Source organism: Vicugna pacos, chromosome 6 (assembly GCF_048564905.1).
Source record: "Vicugna pacos chromosome 6, VicPac4, whole genome shotgun sequence".
NCBI lineage: Eukaryota > Metazoa > Chordata > Mammalia > Artiodactyla > Camelidae > Vicugna > Vicugna pacos.
The window spans coordinates 33081836-33102423 of NC_132992.1; the positions used below are offsets into that span (position 1 = coordinate 33081836).

Sequence of the window (20588 nt, forward strand, 5' to 3'; positions counted from 1 at the left end):
CTTTTTCTTTCTTTCCTTCTTTCTTCCTTCCTTCCTTCCTTCCTTCCTTCCTTCCTTCCTTCCTTCCTTCCTTCCTTCCTTCCTTCCTTTCTTCCTTTCTTCCTTTTCTAGTTTAGCGTTAGGGTTTTTCCTTTTTTTTAAACTGAAGTATAGTCAGTTTACAACGTGGCATCCCAGTAGCCTTCTAACCAGGCTCCCTGCTTCGACGCTTGTCGTCCTAAATTGTTCTCCTACACACCATTCTCAACACAGCAACCAGAATGATCCTTTATAATCATAAATCAGGTCATCTCGTTCCCTTGCTCAAAATCCTCCAGTGGCTGCCCATCACATCTCATTAGAATCAAATCTGAAATCGTCTTTCTCACGGCCTCTGGTGACCACTCCAAAATTATATCCTTCACTCTTTTTGCCACTTAGTCCTCCCAGACTCCTAGGTCTTGGTCCTGTTCCTTGAACACTGAGCTCTGTCTCAGGCCTTTGCACAAGCTGGAGCATCTGTGAGGAAGAATCTTCCTTTGCTCCCTCATGTTTTGCACCTCTCAGCAAATGTCACCTTGCGGGGAATTTCTCTGACCACCCAACAGAAAACGAGTCTTTATCCTATCGCCTGGACCTTATTTTTTTGCCACTATTACCTGACATTATTTGTTTGTTTACTTGTTTGCTCCTTGTTTGTTTCCCCTGTTAAAATATAAGCTCTAGATTATTGGATTTTGGGGGTTTTTTAGGTGGGGAATGATATTATGGTTATAATTAAAGAATATTTATCTTTTAGAGACATATGCCCTTGTATTTATGGATGAAATAACTTGATGTCTTGGATTTGCCTCAAAATAATGTAAGGGGCAGAATGGAGAGGTAGTTTATTATTGAAAGAAAGCTATGAGTTGATCTTGTTTAAGTTGGGCGAGGGGCAGATAGGAGTCATACTGTCTTCTCTAGTTTTGTATATGTTTAAATTTTTCCATAATGTGAAATATAATTCATATTTTATGGCAAGACAAGAAAGATTTAAACATAAAAAAATTCTCCTCTGCCTTTGGCCTCCTCTCTCCCTGCACTGTGCATGGTTTATCTGCCTTATGCATCAACCAAACGGTCTTCATTGGCAGGAATACCTGCTCAACCATAAAGACCAAGAGCATCTGAGATGCCTTTCCTGGGTTATAATTCTCAAATTTGGCCAAATAAAATTTTCCATTTCTTTCTTAGATCAATTGATTAATTTTTCGTCTACAGTAGTGACAAATACAACCTTTGCTTGTTTCTCCACCATTGTCTCCTTTATGCCCAGAACAATACTTGGCATATAGAAGGAATTCAATAAATTTATATTTGGAAGAGGTACTGGGAATTGAACTCAGGACCCCATGCATGCTAAGCATGAGCTCTACCACTTGGGCTATTACCCCCCTCACTGTGATGATTAATTTTCTGTGTCAACTTGACTGGCCACAGGGTGTCCGGATTAAACATTATTTCTAGGTGTGTCTGTGAGGGTATTTCTGGATGAGATTAGCATGTGAGTCGGTGGGCTCAACAAAGTAAATTGTCCTCCTCCACATGGGCTAGCATCATCCAACCTGTTGAGGGCCTGAATAGGCCAAAGGCAAAGAAAGGAGGAGATTCACCCCTTTCTGCTTCCTATCTGCCTGCTTGAGTTGGGACATTTAATCTCCTCTTGTCTACTCCTCAGATTGGGATTTTAATTACTGGATCCCCCTGTTCTCTGGCCTTTGGACACAGACTGCTTACACCACCAGCTTTCCTGAAGCTGGACTCCCCAACAAAGTATCACTGGATATTGGAGGAAAACTCAGCATGAAAGCCATAGACAATAACAAACAGATGATGCAAGGAGCAGAAGAAAACGTCCCCCAAATTACAATTCCTATACTCAGAAAGGGTGCTTAGAGAAATAGGACCTAACTCTGAGGCCAGGTATTGGCCCCATTAGGTCATACCAGTCATTGGACTCAAAACCAAACTCCTCCCATTTCCCCAGACAAAACCAAACTCCTTTTCCCCATTTCCAGCCATGGCCATAGTAGCCTGCTGTCATAGCTCCATGCTTTCAATGACCCAGGCCTGAGATCGTCATCTTTTCCCTCCTTCTCCATTTTCAGTCCCATATCCAATTCCTATTATCTGCCATCACCAAGTCCTGCTGTTACCTGAAAGCTGGATTTGCCTTTGGTAGGTGTTGAGCCAAAAATCACAACCAAGCCAGAGATAAAAGAGAAGAATCTGTAACTTGCAGCAAGTAAGGAGAACACTAGGGATCTTTCCCAAAGCAGTGTCTCCCCAACAGCAGCGTTGGAGAAGTTTTAAGCTAAGGGAGGGCACATTCATATTCATGAAGGGGCTTGAGCAGTGGAGAAGTCAGGTTAAGAATTGGGGCAAATGTTGACAGAGTCCAAGCTTTAGCTGACTGAAGTCCCAAAGGTCAACATCATCATTCCCTTCTCCGCCTGGATGGGGGCCATAGTTCCCGCAGAACTCAAAGACGTGTGTCAGATTGTTAGGTGTATCCCTTGAGGAGAAAATAGGACTATGTTTTATGGCTGAACTACCATTTCTTGACTGATTTTCCTTTCCTCCTGCATCCCCTTACTTCCCTTTAGAACATTAATTACTGAGACCTGTTCAAGGGCAAGCACTGTGGCCAGGCTTAGATCAAAAATGGCTAAAGTGGCTTCTCTTATGTCAAGAAAGCTATGCCTGGTTCTCTTTCTCTGGGGACCCCCAACCATATCTGTTTAAACTGTTGGTTTTATGTCTGAAAGTTGTCTCACAGCTGTCTTCTTTCTATCCCATACTGCTGCCTTATGCCAGAACTATTCACCTCTCTCCTGAGTCACTGCAGTAGCCTACCAATTAATGATCCTGTCGGTGACCTTCCATCCCTTCATTCTGTCCCCAAAGTTGTGTTTTATAAAACAAGGGGGTGATCATGTTTCCGTCCTGCTCAAGAGCCTCTGATGGTTCTCCACTGTATAAAGCAGTGGTCCCTAAGGCTGGCTGAGTGAGCACCACAATCACCAGAAGAATTTAAAAAAATATATACTGGCCACAGGGAAGTGCTCAGGTAGACCTTCTCCTATGGTACCCTCTGGTGGCAACTTCATGCAATGGCCAATCTTCATTTTGCCCACAAAATTCCCTCTGAGATTCCAGTTCAGATAGTTATGCCTATTGGTTGGGGGAAACGCTATCTTAGCAAATAGTCTAAACTCTTATATAAAGGCATCACTCCATCTCTCTGGCTTTTTCCCCATAATATCTTCTTTTCCTCACCATCCCTCTTGGTGCCCCTTTAGCCACACTGGACCAGCCTGTATTTTTGCATGTTAATGTGTTTATTGATGCTTTTCCTCTGCCTGGAATACCTCCCCAACTCCACTTCTGCAGGATAAAACTTTCACATCATTTAAGGCTCATTCAAATACCCATTCCTCTAGGAGACCTGCCCAAATTGAACTGATCTGTCTTTCTCTGGGTCCTCACAGCATTCCTTACTTCCTCAGGGAAGCCTTCTCAAACTATGTGCTATCATAGTTACTGGTGTTTTGTCTTATGTGACAGTACTTAATGATTATATATTTATTTGTAAGAATTTTTTAGAACTTTTTTTTATTGAGTTATACTCATTTTACAATGTTGTGTTGTAAGAATTTTTTAGAAGTCTTTATCTCCTCTATACTGTAAGTGCTTTGAAGGAAAGGGCCATATCTGTTACCATGTGCAGTTGATATATAAGACAGATGTTCAGTAACATTTGTTGACTGTGTGAATGGATGTCTTTGAAATGGCCATATATTCAGCTTTGTAGAGTATGTTATTGTATATACATTTGGATTGCTATTAGGTCACAGGCTTTTTGAAGGGACAGATAATATTTCTTATGTCTTTGTAGTCCACCCTCATCCCCACCTAGATCTGTGCCTGGGATAGAGTAGGAGCTTAGATAAAATTGTCCCACCAGTACCACAGGAGAATGCAGATTCCAAGAGAGCCAAGACCTCTCCCTTGCTATATCCTCAGGGGCCAGAATAGTGCTTGGTTCCTGGTGTTTGCTTAGGAAATATTTGTTGATATTGATGTTGTTAATTACCAGATGGATCCTTCTCCTATAGTACCTAGTGGTACGAACCACCAATCTTTTTCATTTTATTCCTAAATTTCTCTTTTCCCAATGAGATGTGTCTCCTGTATGAGTGTGCTAAAGGGTGTCTTGAAGCAAGGTAAGATTCTCCTTGATAATTTCCTAGGCATCTGGAGAAAGTGATTTCTGAGCTGAGTCTGGAAGGACGAGTAGAAGTTAATCCAGAGAATACACCAAGTAAAGGAAACAGCTTGCCTGAAAGGCACACCAGTGAGAGGGTGTGATTTAAATTCAATGTGATGGAAGTGTACCATGCTCTTGACCAAACACTGAGAGATGCAAAAAGAAATGTAGAATCACAAAGAGCTTTAGTGCCATACTCAGTAAATTGTCTTGAAAGTGTTGGGCAGTTTTAAGCAGAACAGTGATTGGATCTGGCAGCATTAGTAGGACGGAATGGATTGAGCAAATCTGGAGGCAGAGAGCAGTTAGGGGGTGATTAGAGTAGTCAAAACAAGGATTAAAGAGGAACTAAAAGAAAGCAAGAGGGGTAAAAATGGAAAGATGATGGATCCAAGGTATATTTATAAAATATATATGCTCCATGAACACTTGTATGTCTAGAAAATTACTTGTAGAAATAATTGCATAGGTGCTTACAGACAAATTAATAAAAATATTTATTACAGCATGTTTCTGCAATAGTTAAAAATTGGACACACTCTATATACCATCAATATGGGGTTGACTACTTAAGGTGTAACTAATCAAAGCATGCAACCTTTAAAAATAATGCTGGATAAAAATAAAAATGAAATATTAACTAAAACTGAATTATAGATATTATGCATAATATCATATTTTTGTTTAAATGTGTATAACATATGTGTGTTGTGTGTTGGTATATATGCCGAAAGAAATTCTGGAATGATTTATAGAAAGGCTATCTACCATGTTTATCTTTGGAGAATAGGGTCTGGGTGACGGGCTTTTACTTTCCAATTTATAAACTTGTGTTTTCATTTTTTTTTTAATGGACAACTAAATGCAATATATGAGCCTGGATTAAAAAAAAAACATTATTTTCTCTTTCTGTAAAGGACATTTGTGGGACAACTGGTGAAATTTGAATAAGGTTTCTAGATTAGATAATAGCACCATATCAATGTTAATTTCTTGATTTTGATAATGGTACCATGTTTATGGAAGAGAATGTCTTTGTTTATGAGAATTGCACGTTGAAATATTTAGGGGTAAGAGGGCATTATGTCTGCGACTTATTCTCAAGTGGAACAGAAGGAATATTAATAGAATATCAAAGTCAACGTGGTAAAATGTTAACATTTGGGGAATCTGGATTAAAATAAACAGGAATTCTCTATTTGCACTTTTTTGTAGGTCTGAATTTATAAAATTAAATGACTTTTAGAAGGGTATAGGACAGAATATAAAGTATGCTACCATTTGTGTGTGTGTGGGGAAATGGAATGTATATATATATGCATATATTTGTAGCTACATAAATGATATGTAGACAGATAAACAAGAACTAGCACTTTTAATGACCTTTAGAAATGAGAATTTGGCTGCAAATGGAAAAAAGAAAGACTAATTTTTCATTGTGTGTCTTTTGATAACTTTTGAATTTTCACTAAGTGAATAATTTTCCCATCAAAAATAAAAATAATTAAAAACTAATAAAACATTTTGCATAGTCTACTCAAAAGTAGAGAGAGGAGTACTATAAATTCTCATATCGCAGAATCACTATCCACATTCTACAATGATCAGAATCAAAATCTTTACTTTATCTGTCCTTTTCCTCCATTTCTTTCGTCTTCTTCGCTGAATTTTAAAGAAAATCCCAGTCATCATTCCATCCTACATATCTCAGTAAGCATCTCTTTAAAATATGGACATTTTCTCACTACAAGGTCAATGTCAAAACTAGCAATGATAATTCTTTGATATCAGAGTTCTTAAAGACCTTCTTTACATGTATACTGGGGTTGATCAAATAAGTAAATGTATAATGGGTGTTGGAAGCCAGAGTTCTCCACTGTCAGAAAGAGAAGAGGGGGAGAAAGCAAGAAGGGAAGGCTGGAATGAACGATGTGGTAATGGATTAGAGTCGTAGACATCAGTATGAACTCATGTTTAGCTTAATATACGTACAGATAAAGAGACAGAAACACTGATAGATAAGTGTGTATCCATGAGTTAGTATACATAACATGTTACCTAGTTCTGTCCACTGAGAGGGCCTAGAAGCAATGACATTCCCATAGCAATGAGGGTACCTATGCCCAAATTGTGGTTTCAAAATACCATTCTCCAATAAAAGCAACCAAGGATACTTAGAGAAATGTCTAATTTTAGAGCTGAGGCAAAGAGAATACAAAATAAGTCTGGAGCATCTGGTACCAAAAATGGAAGGAAGTGTTTAAAATTTTAAAGAGATGTAGGAGTCAACCTGAAAGAGCTCCCCAATTGCCAAATGGAATAATTTGAGTAACAAATAATGTAACATTAGATTATAACCCAAAGTATAAAATAAATGTACTTGAGTCCATACTGATATAAATAAATGACTGAAAACATAACTAAATGGTGGAGTAGAAATAAGAATTACAAGTAAAGTATGGAGATACTCTTCCTTACAAGAGGTGGTGCTTAACCACTTCTTGCTCTCTTTGAGGGTAGGCTAGACTTGTAGTCTTGCTTCCGAAGAATACAGAAAGGGGAAAACATGAACTTTAAAGTGGAGAAACCTGGAAAACACTGCCTTAACCAAGCGGTAGTCATTTCTACATTGTGGCGTCACAATGTTGTGCAACCATCACCTTTAGTTCCATAATTTTTCATCACCTCAAACAGAAATTCTGTACCCATTAATCAACAATTCCTATACTCTGCTAGTCTCTGTTAACCTCTCATCTATTTTCTGTCTCTGTGAATTTGACTATTCTATATATTTCATGTAAATGGAATCACATAATATTTGTTCTTTTGTGTCTGGCTTACTTCATTTAGCATAATGTTTCCAAGATTCATTAGTGGTGTCCCATGTATCAGAACTCCACTCCTTTTTACGGCTGAATAATATTCCATTGTATGTATATGCCACATTGTTTATCCATTCATCTGTTGATGAACACTTGGATTGTTTCCATCTTTTGCTTATTATGAATAATGCTCCATCAATATTGTGAACATTAATGTATGAGTATTTAAATCCTTGTTTTCAATTCTTTTGGGTATATAGGAGTGGAATTGCTAGGTCATATGGTAGGGTACTTCTATGTTTAACTTTCTGAAGAACCACAAAATTTCCCACAACAAAGACATAATTGTACATTCCCACTAACAATGTACAAGGGTTCCAATTTCTCTGCATCTTCCCCAACATTATTGTCTTCTTAAAAAAATTGTATCCATCTTTATAAGTGTGAAGTGGTAACTCACTGTGGTTTTGATTTTCATTTCCTTATTGACAAATGATATTGAGCATATTTCTATGTGTCTGTTGGCCATCTGTCTTCTTTGTACAAATGTCTATTCAAGTTCTTTGCCTATTTTTTAACTGAGTTGTTTGTCTCTCTGTTGTTGAGTTGTAGGAGTTCCTTGTATATATCAGATACATGATTTGCAATTATATTCTCCCATTCTGTGGGTTGCCTTTTTAATCTTTTGGTAGTGTCCCTGGATGCACAAAAAGTTTTAATATCAATGAAGCCCTTTTATCCATTTTTTCTTTTATTGTCTGTACTTTCTCCATATTTAGAAACCACTGCCAAATTCAAAGTTATTAAGATTGGTCCCTCTATTTTCTTCCAGGAATTTTATAGTTTTTGCTTTTACATTTAGTTCCTTTTTTAGTTAATTTTTTTACATAGTGTAAGGTAAATTTCCAACTTTATTCTTTTTCATGTGGATATTCAGTTTTTCTTGCACTATTTGTTGAACAGGCTGTTCTTTCCCCCACTGAACAGCCTTGGCATCCTGGTTGAAAATCAACTGACCATAGACGTGAGAGCTTATTTCTGGATTCTCAATTCTACTCCAATGCTCTGTATGTCTGTACTTATGCCAGCACCACACTGTCTGGCATAAGTAGTAGTTTTGTGTGGCAATGGTAGTTTTGTGTGGTTAGTTTCAAAATGGAGAAATGTGAGTCCTCCAACTTTATTCTTCTTTTCAAAGTTGTTTTGGATATTCTGGCTCCCTTGAAATTCCATATGAATTTTAGGATGGGTTTTTCAATTTCTGTAAAAAACACCATTGGGGTTTTGATAGGGATTAGAATCTGTATATCACTTTGGGTAAATTTGTCAACACTGTTAAGTAGTTTTCCATGTACAAGTCTTCCATCTCCTTGGTTAGATTTATTTCTAAGTATTTTATTCTTTTTAATGCTATTGTAAATGGAATTGTTTTCTTAAAGACAGCTGATTTTTGACAAAGGCTATTTAGTTGAGAAAAGCCAATCTTTTCAACAAATGGTGCTGGAACTATTGGATGTCTTTATGTAGAAAACAAAAACAAAACCAAAACAAGACATACACACACAAGGACTTTAATGCATACCTCAAACCATATAGAAAAATTAACTCAAAATGGATCATTCTTAAAAGTAAATACAAGACTGTAAGTGTAAATTTCAAGAATTTTAGAAGAAAATATGAAAGGAAATCCTTTTGTTCTTCAGTTAGGCAAAGACTTCTTAGATATGGCACCAAAACATGCTCTATTAAAGGACAAATTGATAAATTAAACTTCATAAAAAGTAAAAACTTAAGGGGGGATGGGAAATGTAGGGATAGAGGATTAAGAGGTACAAACTATTATGTATAACATAAACTACAATGACATGTACAATACAGGGAAGATAGCCAATATTTTATAATAACTAAATGAAGTTACCTCTAAAATTTTGAATCATTATGTTGTACATCTGTAACATATAATACTGTACATCAACTATAGTTCAGTAAAAAAATATATATATATATAAATAAAGTAAAAACTTTCTGCTCTTCAAAACCCACTATTAAAGGACTGAAAAAGACAAGCCACAGACTGGGCAGATACTTGATAGAGAAGTTTCTTCACAATATACGTAGAACTCTCAAAGTTGAATAATACAAAAAAAGCCCCAGCTAAAAAAGGGCAAAAAATTTTTACCGATACTACACAAAAATGAAAGTACACTCAACATTATTGGTCATTAGGAAAACAAAATTAAACCACGATGAGATACTACTACACGTCTATTAGAATTAATAAAAATAAAAAGACTGAACATTCTAAGTTCTTGCAATAATGTGGAGAACCTGGAACTCTCATACATTGCTTGTGGGAATGGAAAATGGTAAAATCACTTTGGAAGAGTTTGGCAGGTTCTTCGAAAGTTAAACATACGCCTGTCATACCTACTATACGATCTAGCCAGTCAGCTTCTAGGTATTTACCCAACAGAAAAGAAGGTATATGTCCAAGCAAAGACTTGTACATGAACATTTATAGCAACTTTATTTTTTATATCTCCAAACTGAAAACAACTTAAATGTCTATCAACAGATGACTGGCTAAACGAATTGTGTCTTATCCATATGATAAAATACTACTCAGCAACAAAAATGAAAGAATTATTGAATTAAGCAATAATATGGATGGATCTCGAAATCATTATGCTGAAGGAAAGAAGTCAGACAAAAAAGAGTGCATACAATTCTTCTATATAAGCCTCTAGAAAATGCAGATTAATCTGTAGTGCTAGAAGTACCTGTGTTACCCAGGTAGAGGAGTGTGGGGAGGGTTGGGAGGGACGGTTTATAAAGGAGCATGAAGAAACTTTTGGGGATGATAAATATATTCACTATCTTTATTGTAGTGATTGTTTCAACGGTGTATACAAATATCAAAACTTATCAGATTGTACATTTTAAATATATACACTTGACTGTATGTCAATTCTATCTCAGTAAACTTGTTTAAAAAGTTACCAGTCTGATTACAGTTAAATTCATTGGTTTCAGTCCTCACTTTTTAGGAATCTTTTTTATTTTATTTTATTTTTTATTGGAGGCACTGGAGATTGAACCCAAGACCTCGTGCACGCTAAGCATGCATGCTACCACTGAGCTATATCTTTTCCCCCAAGGAATGGCTTTTTAATTCTGTTTCTTGATATGTAAAACAATTGTATTTCCAAAGACAAAATTATATAGCAAGTTAAATTCAGGAAAATCTTCCTTTCATACTGTCACTTCTACAATGTTCTCTTCCCATCTCTATAGGTAATCTTTTTTCCAGTAATTTGTGTTTTATTTTCTAGTGTTTCTTTTTGATATACATTTATATCTCCCCTCTCTAAAACAAAATTACATATTATGTAAACTGCTACATCTTTTATTTTCACTTAACAGTAACTTCTGGAAACTGCTTCATATCCCTGTATAAAGATCTTTCTCATTTCTCTTTATATCTGCATAATATTCAACTGTGATTTGTCACTAAACAGCATTTAGGTTGTTATCAATCTTTTGCTGTTATAAACACTACTTGCAAAAAATAACCTTGTTCATAAGTGATTTCATATTTTTGCCAATGCATCTTTGGGACAGATTCCTGGAAGTAGGACTGCTGAATTAAAAATAAATACAACTGAAATTTTCCTAGATAGTGCCACGTTCACTAGAGTGTTTGCACTGTTGAGCTTTCTCACCAGCAATATATGGGTGTATGTTTCCCTCTAACCTTGATAAAAGAGTATGTTATAAAATACTTGGATTGCTGCCTGTCTGATAGATGGAAAGTGGTATTTTGATGGAGTTTGTATTTGCTTATCCCACTACAAGTGAGGTTGAATATCCTTTAATATGTTCAAGGGCCATTAAAATTTTTTTCTGTGAATTGTTTATATCTTCTGCTGAAATTTCTATTGTCATTGGCTTTCTCTTTTTAGAAGTTCTTTGTATATTAAAGCTTTTGTGATCTTTGTGATATAAGTTGATGATGTTATTTCTCAGTTTGTCACTTAGTTTCTTACTTCATCTATAGTGGGTTTTCTGTGTGTGTGAGAGAGAGAGAGACAGAGAGACAGAGAGACAGAGAGACAGAGAGAGATTTTCCCATCCAAGAGGAAATCTTTAATTTTTATGTAGTCAAATTTATTAATCTTTTCTTTTATTGCTTTTAGATTTTTGGATACTAGGAAGATTTCCTCTACTCTTAATTTATATAGTATTCACCCATGTTTTCTTCCAGTACTTGAATATTTCATTTTTATACTTAGATTTCTAATCCATTTGAAATTTATCTTGGTGAACAGTATAAGATACAGACCCAATTTTATATTTTTCCGAATGGCTATCTAGTTGTCTCAACTCTTTATTAAAAACTCAATCTGCAAATACTAACTACTATATGTAAAATAGATAGGTCTCCTGCCCTATAAATTGGGAATTTGGGATTCGCAGATACTAACTGCTATATATGAAATAAATAAACAACAAGGTCCTACTGTACACAGGGAACTATATTCAATACCTTGTAATAGCCTATAATAAAAAGGAATATGAAAAGAAATATATATATAACTGAATATGCTGTACACTAGAAATTAACACATTGTAAACCGACTATACTTCAATTAGAAAAACACAAAAACCCTCAATCCCACCCCGCCCCCACTGAGTTTCTTACCTTTATCACAAATTAAAAATTCCAAATCTATATGGTTCTATTTCTGGACTTTCTAGTCTATTTTACTGGTCTGTATGTTTATCCATGCACCAATAGCACATTTTTAACTTATAGAGAATTTACAATATGTTTTAATGTTGAGTGTGGCTAGCTTCCCACCCACATGACCCTGGATGATTTTCAGGGTTTTCCTGAATATTCTTGTTGGTTTAGTTATTTTCCATATGAACTTTATAATCAATTTGTTTAACTCTAGAAAGCAAGCTATTTTTTTTATCATGTTAAATTTATAAATTAACTTAGGGCGAACTGTCATCATTATGATGTTGACTCTTCCTATCCAGCATCATGATGTTGACTTGCTTTTTTATTAATGTTGACTTTTATCTCTTTCAATAATGCTTTAAAGTTTTCTTCATATATATTTTGATAAGTTATGGCCTAAATATTTTATCTTCTTTGATTCTATTTTAAATAGTCTTCTCCCCTATTACATTTTCTAGCTGGTTACTATTTGAATATGGAAAGTTTACTGTATTTCTTTTTGTTAATTTTAAAACTTGTTACTTTACTAAATTTTAAAATTATTTACAATAGAATAGTTTTTCTCTTGATTCTCTTGGATTTTTCAGATATACAATGATATAATCTGCTAAAAGAGTCATTTATATCTTATCCTTTTATTTTTTATTTCCTTTTTCAAATTAAAAAAAAAATTTTTTAAATCAAGGTACTGGGGATTGAACCCTGGACCTCATGCATGCTAACCATGCAGTCTACCACTGAGCCATATCCCCCCCCCCTTTTCTTATCCTTTTAAATTAATGTTCTAATATCATGTTACATGGTAGTGGTATTCTTGTCTCATTCCTGACTAGCAAGGACGTCTCTAATGTTTCTTCATTTAAAAAACATGCTGTCTCTTTTGCATACACACACATGTACACGCCTTTTAATCACATTAAGTATCCACTGATTCCTACCTCATTGAGATTTTAAATCAGAGTGGATGTAAATTAGGACAAATGCTTTATTGGCAACTGTGGAGATGAACATATGATATTTCCTCTTAGAAATATTACTATAATACATTACATTAATAGACTTCCTAATATTAACCCCTTTGTAATGAACATCACTTGGTCATAATGTATACTTTTTAAAGTATGTTTTTGGATTTTATTTGCTAGCATCTTATTTAAGATTTTTGCATCAATATTCAGAAGTGAGATTGTTCTGTAGTTTTCTTGTATGTGTGCAATCGTTATCATTTTTTTCTAAGTTCATTTCATAAAAATTTCTTGAAAATTTCTTCCTTTTTCTATGACCCAGAATATTTAAGTAGAATTAAGATTATATTTAGGAAAACCATTTATGCAATGGTTTCAGTTGTGGACTGAACTAATCACTTTTTTATGGAATATCGTTTTTACTTGAAAGAACAACTAACAAACTTTTGTTATTCACATTTGGGTATTTGGTAGAAACTTTCTCAAAAATAGACAAAATGAGCTTGTCACTTCAGGGGAAAGAAGTAACAGTATTGTTGCCAATGATAAAAAAATTCAAGCTTTTAGATGAAAATTAGAATTTGGGGAAACTTGTATCTGCAACTGTGAGCCTGAAAAGTTCCCAATACTCAAAGACTTTTCTGATGAGATATTAACAAAAGTGATTTTTAAATATTGTATAATGAAGTACATCAGTATTTAATAGTGTATAATGAAGTGTGTCAATGTGTTTCACTCAGTGAACCAATATTTTTCAAATGACCAGTTTGATCTAACTGTAAAATATTATACACTTATCGAAATTATGTCAGATCTCACATTGCAGCTGGCTTTTAACAAACTCCCATTTCTTGAATTTTAGTGTAGTACCAGAGAAAAATGCTCACAAGTGTCTAAATAAGCTATTAAAATACTACTCCCTTTTCCAACTACATATTTGGGTGAATCCAGATCTTCACACACACTGCAACCGAAACAGTATACTGTAACAGTGTAATTGCAGAAGCAGATGTATGAACCCCAGCTGCTTTCTATCAGCTCAGATAGTAAGAGATTATAAAACTGTAAAACATAAACAGTGCCACTCTTCTCACTAAATTGTATTTGTTTAGGAAAATATTTTTATTTTTCATAGGTTATGTTAATATTTAATGGGTTTATTATTATTTTCAAATGAAATAATAAATAAATATTTTAAAATTTCTCAGTTTTAATTGCTCACGTGGCAAATATTGATAGATACAATCTACATAAATCAAAGCTCTGTAGGGAGGGGGTCTTCAATATTTTTTAAAAGGTAAAGGAGTTCTGATATCAAGGAATTTGAGAACTGTTACTTGGCGGTTTCCTCAGGAAAAGTTCACAGTCACTGTTTTTGTCAACAGCCTTTGCATCTGAACACAGGATAAAGGGATATAAAATTCTTGAATCATATTTTCTTTTTGAAAATCTTAAAATGCAGTTTCATTGTTTCCAGCATAAAAACTGCTGTAGAGAAATCTGATGCCAGTCTAATTTTCTTCTCCTGTAAGTGACTGACTAGTACTTTTTGTCTGGATACTCAAGGGGGTTTTTCCTTATCTTTAAAGACTAATCGTTTTACTTGAATATGTTTTTGTTTTGACTGTTTGGGTCAATTTTCTCCTATACACTGTATGCCTTTTCAATATGTAGACTAAGTCTTATTTCAGGAAATTTTTCTCAAAATTTTGTTCAAATATTTGTTCTGATACATTGCTCTGGTTTTCCTTACGAGAATAAATGTGTGTGTGTGTATAAAATCTCTTTTGCTTGTTTTCTATATCTATCACTTTCTCTTGAAAACTACTTTATTTTTCTTTCTTTTTGGAAAAACGATTCTCATTTCAGCCCTTAAATGTGCTTTTTTCCCCCTCATTTTTTCAATTTCTGAAAAAAATTAAAAATTGTTTTCTTGAGACTGGTTAGTTCTCATTTAATATGTGACTGTTCTCTATCCATATCACTTTTTAGCTTTTCTATTTTTCATTTATGCTGTTCTTTCAAAGCATCTATTATTTTCTTTATTTCCTTAGAAATATTATGTTCAAGTTTTCATCTGCTCTGTGACCACATTTTTCTGTGTTATTGTCTACGGGAACACTTTAGGTTTTCACCTTGTTTCCACAGTAACATGTATGGGCTTAGAGCATATTTCTTACTTGTTTCCAGTCTTAAATGAGGTAGATTTTACTGGACTATTAGGAAAAGGTAACCTTGCCTCGCCCGCCCCCGCCCCGCCCCGCCCGGCCCCGCCCCCGCCCCGCCTTCGCCCCCGCCCCGCCCCGCCCTCGCCCCCGCCGCACTTCCAAGCCCTGCCCACTCCCGGGCCCCGCCCACGTAGCCCACCAAGCCAGGCCCCGCCCACTCCTCTCGCGAGCGTCAGGGACCACGCCCAGCCTCTTGCCGCTCCCTGGTGCCAGGCTCGCTGTGTATTTTCCCGCCATTTCCACCTCTTGAAGAGAACTAGTTGATTTCGGTGAGATCCGAGGCTTTCTGGGATCAAGACGGCCAAACGGGTAGGATGTAATTAAATAAGAGCTAGTGGTAAATTTGGGACTGCTAAATCCCCATCACCCTTAGAAACCGGGCGATCTTGCCCTCACAGACTCTGTTAACCGCTCCTAAGAGGTTCATTCGTGGTCAACCCATTTGATTAAAATTGTTCTTGCTCCTAAACCAACCAGGGCATATATACTGGGACATTTTCAGTAGTTCTTTAGACTTTCTGGTAGAAGTTAGTGTAACTGTGAGCGACAAACAGAAATCTGAAGCTCATGACACTGACGGTGTAATGTCTTCTCATTGAAATGTTTATTTAAGTTTTTATCGTGAACCTTGGCCTTATGTGATGACAGTGTTAAAGTATGGCACAAGCTAGGCAACATTCTTTGAGCAAATGTCTTCATAAACCACTTAAAATCTTTTTTAAAGAAAAGATTTCAGGGGTGAAAAGAAATTTGTTTTGATTTTCCCCCAATTTTAAATAAAGTTAAACTAGTAAATATTGCATTCTTTTAGCATATTCTTGAAATTAAACATGAATTAATTAAACGTATGAACTAGTTACAGTTCAGTGTGTATCAGCTCTGTTTTGTTTGTTTGTTTGTTTTTATGGAGGTAGTGGAGATTGAACCCAGGCTAAGCATGCGCTCTACCACTGAGCTATTACCCACCTCCTGCTATGCATTTTTGATATGTCAATTTCTTCATTTAAAAATCTTACCAAGTCACACTTGCATAGTTATGTTTTTAACATATTACATGGAATCAGTACTGGTAGAAAATATAGGATGTATGGTTGCCACGTCTAACACAAAGATGTAATGTAGTAGCAAGACCAGACACAGGGAATGAGGACACTTGGGTTCTAATCCTAGAGCTGCCAATACCTAAAGACAGAACTTTGAATTTTTCATTGAATTTCAGTAAGCATCAGGTACATCTTTTGAAAAATGATGGGATTGGGCAAAATGTTAGATGATTTTTAAGGTCCCTTCTAGATGTATTTTTCTGAGTTTCTGTAGAATAGAAGGAAAAGTGAACAGGTTGAGACATTATCATTCAAAAACCATGTTTCCCTTAGATAAAACGTGTCCCAAATGGCTAATATGTGATCTTCTATATTTGGTCCACTGCCTCCTTGCTCCATCTTACCAAACCACAGGAAACTATTAGGAAAGAAAGAAATGTTTCTTTTCTTTTTTTTAAGATTTTTTTTTCTAGTTACAAATTAGTGCATGAATTAATCCAGAAAACTTTGAAAACAAAGTGTAAAGGCAATACACACACACACAAATACACACAATCTCACCATTTGAAAAAATAATAATTGTCCTGTTACTTTTAAAAATATGTATTTTTTTTTTCAAAAACAGTATCTGGGAAGGGCTGCCTGAGAAACATGGTCTGTGGGAATGACAGAGAGGAAGGTTTTCATGTGCCTTTTTGTTTTTGTAAAAAGGAAAACTCAGAAAGACTGAAAGAATACATTTTATATCTGGATTTTTATAAATAAAGATGGCTATTATAATGGAAAAAAATGGTATAGCATAGTCTGCAATTTGCTTTTTTAACTTCAGAGGTTTATGTACTTCCTTACATCCAATTGGAATACCCACAATCATATGCCCACATCCTAATAAGTTAGCAGAAGCTAAGCAAATGTTGTTAAGTAGATTTTGGAACAGCTATAATTATGTTATGTCCCTGGTTATTGTCTTTCTCTGCTACAGAATGGATTGGTTTCACTGCAACAAGTGTTTCCGAAAAGATGGGGCCCATTTCTTTGTCACCAGCTGTGGCCATATTTTCTGTAAAAAGTGTGTGACTCTGGGTGAGTGACTTTAGTATTTTCAGATTCAGGCAAAAATGTTTTTAACCTAGAAATAATGGTTAGTCATTTCTCTGTGTAACTTGGAATAAAAATCACTTAGTAGGCCAAAGGTGATGTGGATATATTAGGAAACTGTTGATTCTGAAAATTGGTGGAATCCATTAACAAAGAATCATTTAGCAAGTGGAAATCTATATTGTGAGCATCAAGAGGCACTTGTCAGTGTTTTGAAGCCTGTGGCAGGGAAAGTTATCAGACTGATTAGAGAAAAGAGAAAAAAATAAAAATAATGAATAGAAATTGGGAAAGTGGTTGCTAATAAGAGCCATTTCTAATGAGAAGTGGTATAGTCTGTGATACCAATTTAATTAGAAATGTTGATGATGATGATTGCGGTGGTGATACTTTTGCAGCTTAAAAAGTATTTTCGCATATACCAATTTTATGTATCCTCACTGCAATCCCAGGAGGTAATTATTAGTAGACCTATTTTACAAATGAAGAACTGGTTCAAATAGGATAAGTAACTTGACCAAGTTCTTGAAGCTATTAAGTCTTAGAAGTGAGATTTTTATTTAAGGTGTGTTTTTTAAAAAAAAAGCTAAAATACTTACAAGATATGTATTGTATTCTGTATGTATGTATTCTGGGGGTCCAGAGAGGGACTTAGGGTACTTTGATCATGGAGGATTTCATAGAAGAGGTCTTGCTTCAGTAGAGTTTTAAATAATAAACTGGAATCTGCCAAGTGAATTAGGCAGGGAAGATCATTCTCATTTAAAAGACCAGCACGTATAAAGGCATACCACATCATAAAACTTAGTACAGAGGAGTATACATGTTTGGGATTGGTAGAGCATAAAAGAATAAGGTAAGAAATGGGGAGAGATGAGGCCAGAGAGGTAGGCAGTGGCCAGGTGATGGAAGGCTCTATATACCAAGCCAAAGAACCTGAACTTTATCCTACAGGTGGTGGAGAGCTGTGGAAGTTTCTTTGTTTTGAGTTTTTCTTAACTAGAAGAATGATTTGCACTTGCTGGCTCACTCTGGCAATAATATATGAAAGGAAGACTGGGAAAAACTTTATCCTCAAGGAAAGAAGAGTCCGATTAGGTAGCCTCTGGAGGAGCTTTTTCTCTATGTCAATCTCATGACCCTTTTAAGTTACCTGCTAATGCAACAAAGTTATTTACCATAGTAACAGCAACTCACTTTGGAGCGGCTTGTCTCAAGGTGAAGCATATGTCATGTGATGTTTTCTCCTGACATGGCATTTATCTTAATCAGTAACCAGCACCGCTATTAAAATTTCAACTTAAAGGGAAGATTGGGCATTTTACTTTTCACACCTTTCAGACTGGGTTAATTACAGAATGAAAATAGGAGAACTTGAAAACAATATCCAGGAGTATTAGCAAAGTGAGAACAGGGCAGGAATAATTGGAGAGTTTCTTATGGTGCCTAATGTGTGCTTACTGTAGGTAGAGGGAATAAAAATGTAACTTAAAATTGAGATCGCTGATACTCTTGTACTCTTCCCAGACTCTTGTAAGTGTACTCCAGCACTCCTGCTGGGAGCTTACTGTCCCTCACCTGCTGAAGATAATTGGGAATTTATAAAAAGGGAGATGGTAGAGATACAGGGTGAAAGCATTACTTCTCATTGACATACAAGTTTCGAACTGCTGATTTAGAGAATGGAGCTTAAGTTGATGTCCTTTGATAGCACAATGACATTCTGAATTTGGTAAGAATCCTCTCTTCTTATTTAGCTATCCTATTTGACTGTTACCACATACTTCAGGAAAGTCTTACCTCATGCCCATGAGAACCAAACATTTTTTTCCCTTTCCCCCTCTAGAAAAATGTGCTGTTTGTGAAACTGCCTGCAAATATCTGGCTCTTTCTGATAATGTAAGTTTTTCCTCCCCTGCCACAAACCATCTTATCCCATTCCTGGCCTGAAGGAAATATACAAAGAATACAGTGAGTAAGAACTGAAATTTTTTTTAAAAACGAAGAAAAAAGAAACAAACAAAACTTGTAGATAGCAATAGTTTAAAAAAAAAAGTAAACAACAGAGAGAAGAATTGTATGTGGCTACTGTCACAGAAGTGTGAGGTAAGTAATTAGGATACGTAGTCCCCATCTTCTAGGGACAGTGGGGTGGTGGTTGCTCTTACTCAGCACAGTGAAATAATACCAGGGGTTTTAGAAAGGGTGATGCATCATTAACTGTATTTGCCAGTATTTTATTTCATTTCATTGAGGATGTGTCTTACTCTCTTCATAGCTAAAACCTCAGGAGAAGATGTACTTCAAAAGCCCTGTGGAGACAGCTTTGCAGTATTTTAGTCACATCTCTCAGGTATGAGAAATAAAAGTGAAGAAAATCTGATTTTCCAGGCAGATTCTAATTGCATCTTATTTCTTCCCCAAAGGTTCTCTTTAAACTGCATTTGTACATTTGTACACAATGGGGGGAAATTGGCTGCCGTGTTTGCTTTTTTCCCTGATGATATAAATCTCAACAGTTCGCTTTTTACTGACCTAGAATCTGTGAGAGGCTGTAAAAGCCATTGTGTACCTGACATCTTGCCTTGTGCTTCTTAGTTCTATTAAGTAATTTTTGAGAATAAGAAGGTTCTAGGGACCTTTATCATCTTTCTGTGCAGATTAATGAATCTTCTAAAAATTGCTTTGATGATATAGGCCTGACCCTGCAAACAATGGATTTGGTGTCAGCTTTCAAAGTTTTGCTTATAAACCTAAGTTCAAGAAGGGATTTCTCATTCCCCATTCTCATTTTTCAATAACCTTTCTTATAATGTATGTATATTTAATTCTTCATTTAGTGTTTATAGTTGATTGCCTGAATTTTAGAAGATATTTTTCTTTTCCTGATGCATGATATGTTGTCATACCATTGACTTGGTCAGGAGCAATAGGAATGTGGAAGGAAGTGGAGAGGAGGCAGCACAACCTTTTGAGGGAGTTCCCAAATTGTAACAACTTCAGTTTTCCCCTTCCACTCTCCAGTTCTCCCCCAAGATCATTTCATAGCCTCATGGGATTCCCATCTTGGCATATTTCTTGAGATTTTAATACTATTTTCTTCTCTACTCTTACTTCTCGTTCTTATGAGAGTATTCCTTCACTAAACATGAAGGTGATCATTTGTCATGTTTGGCTGAAGGTAGTAGATTTAATTTTTCTTTGGTGTATCACCCCTCAATCCTAACTCTGGAGATAAAGGAAGGGAAATTAAGGCTTTCACTGCATCGTGCTTTTAGCTGCTTGGGTGAGCCGTCATATTTGAGATACTATTTAACATTATGGGGAGATAAAATCCAGCTGAGACTCAAGGAGAAATGTAAACAAGGTCACATGATCAAGAGAAAGAGCAGAC

General features: G+C 35.7%; 1 protein-coding gene across 10 annotated transcripts in view; it reads left to right on the forward strand.

Annotated features, from left to right (window-relative positions):
• Positions 1 to 20588, forward strand: part of RNF212B (ring finger protein 212B) — a 49900-nt gene that overhangs the window by 5252 nt on the left and 24060 nt on the right. For 3 of the 10 annotated variants that reach the window (XM_072962834.1, XM_072962830.1, XM_006217308.4), the window contains exons 3-5: positions 17079 to 17179; positions 19041 to 19093; positions 19473 to 19547. In XM_072962834.1, the coding sequence (XP_072818935.1) occupies positions 17079 to 17179; positions 19041 to 19093; positions 19473 to 19547 (229 nt within the window). Of the gene's footprint in view, positions 1 to 9525; positions 9595 to 15249; positions 15363 to 17078; positions 17180 to 19040; positions 19301 to 19472; positions 19548 to 20588 lie in introns of those variants that run through there. The other 7 variants (XM_072962837.1, XM_072962839.1, XM_072962835.1 and 4 more) reach the window with 5 other exon arrangements.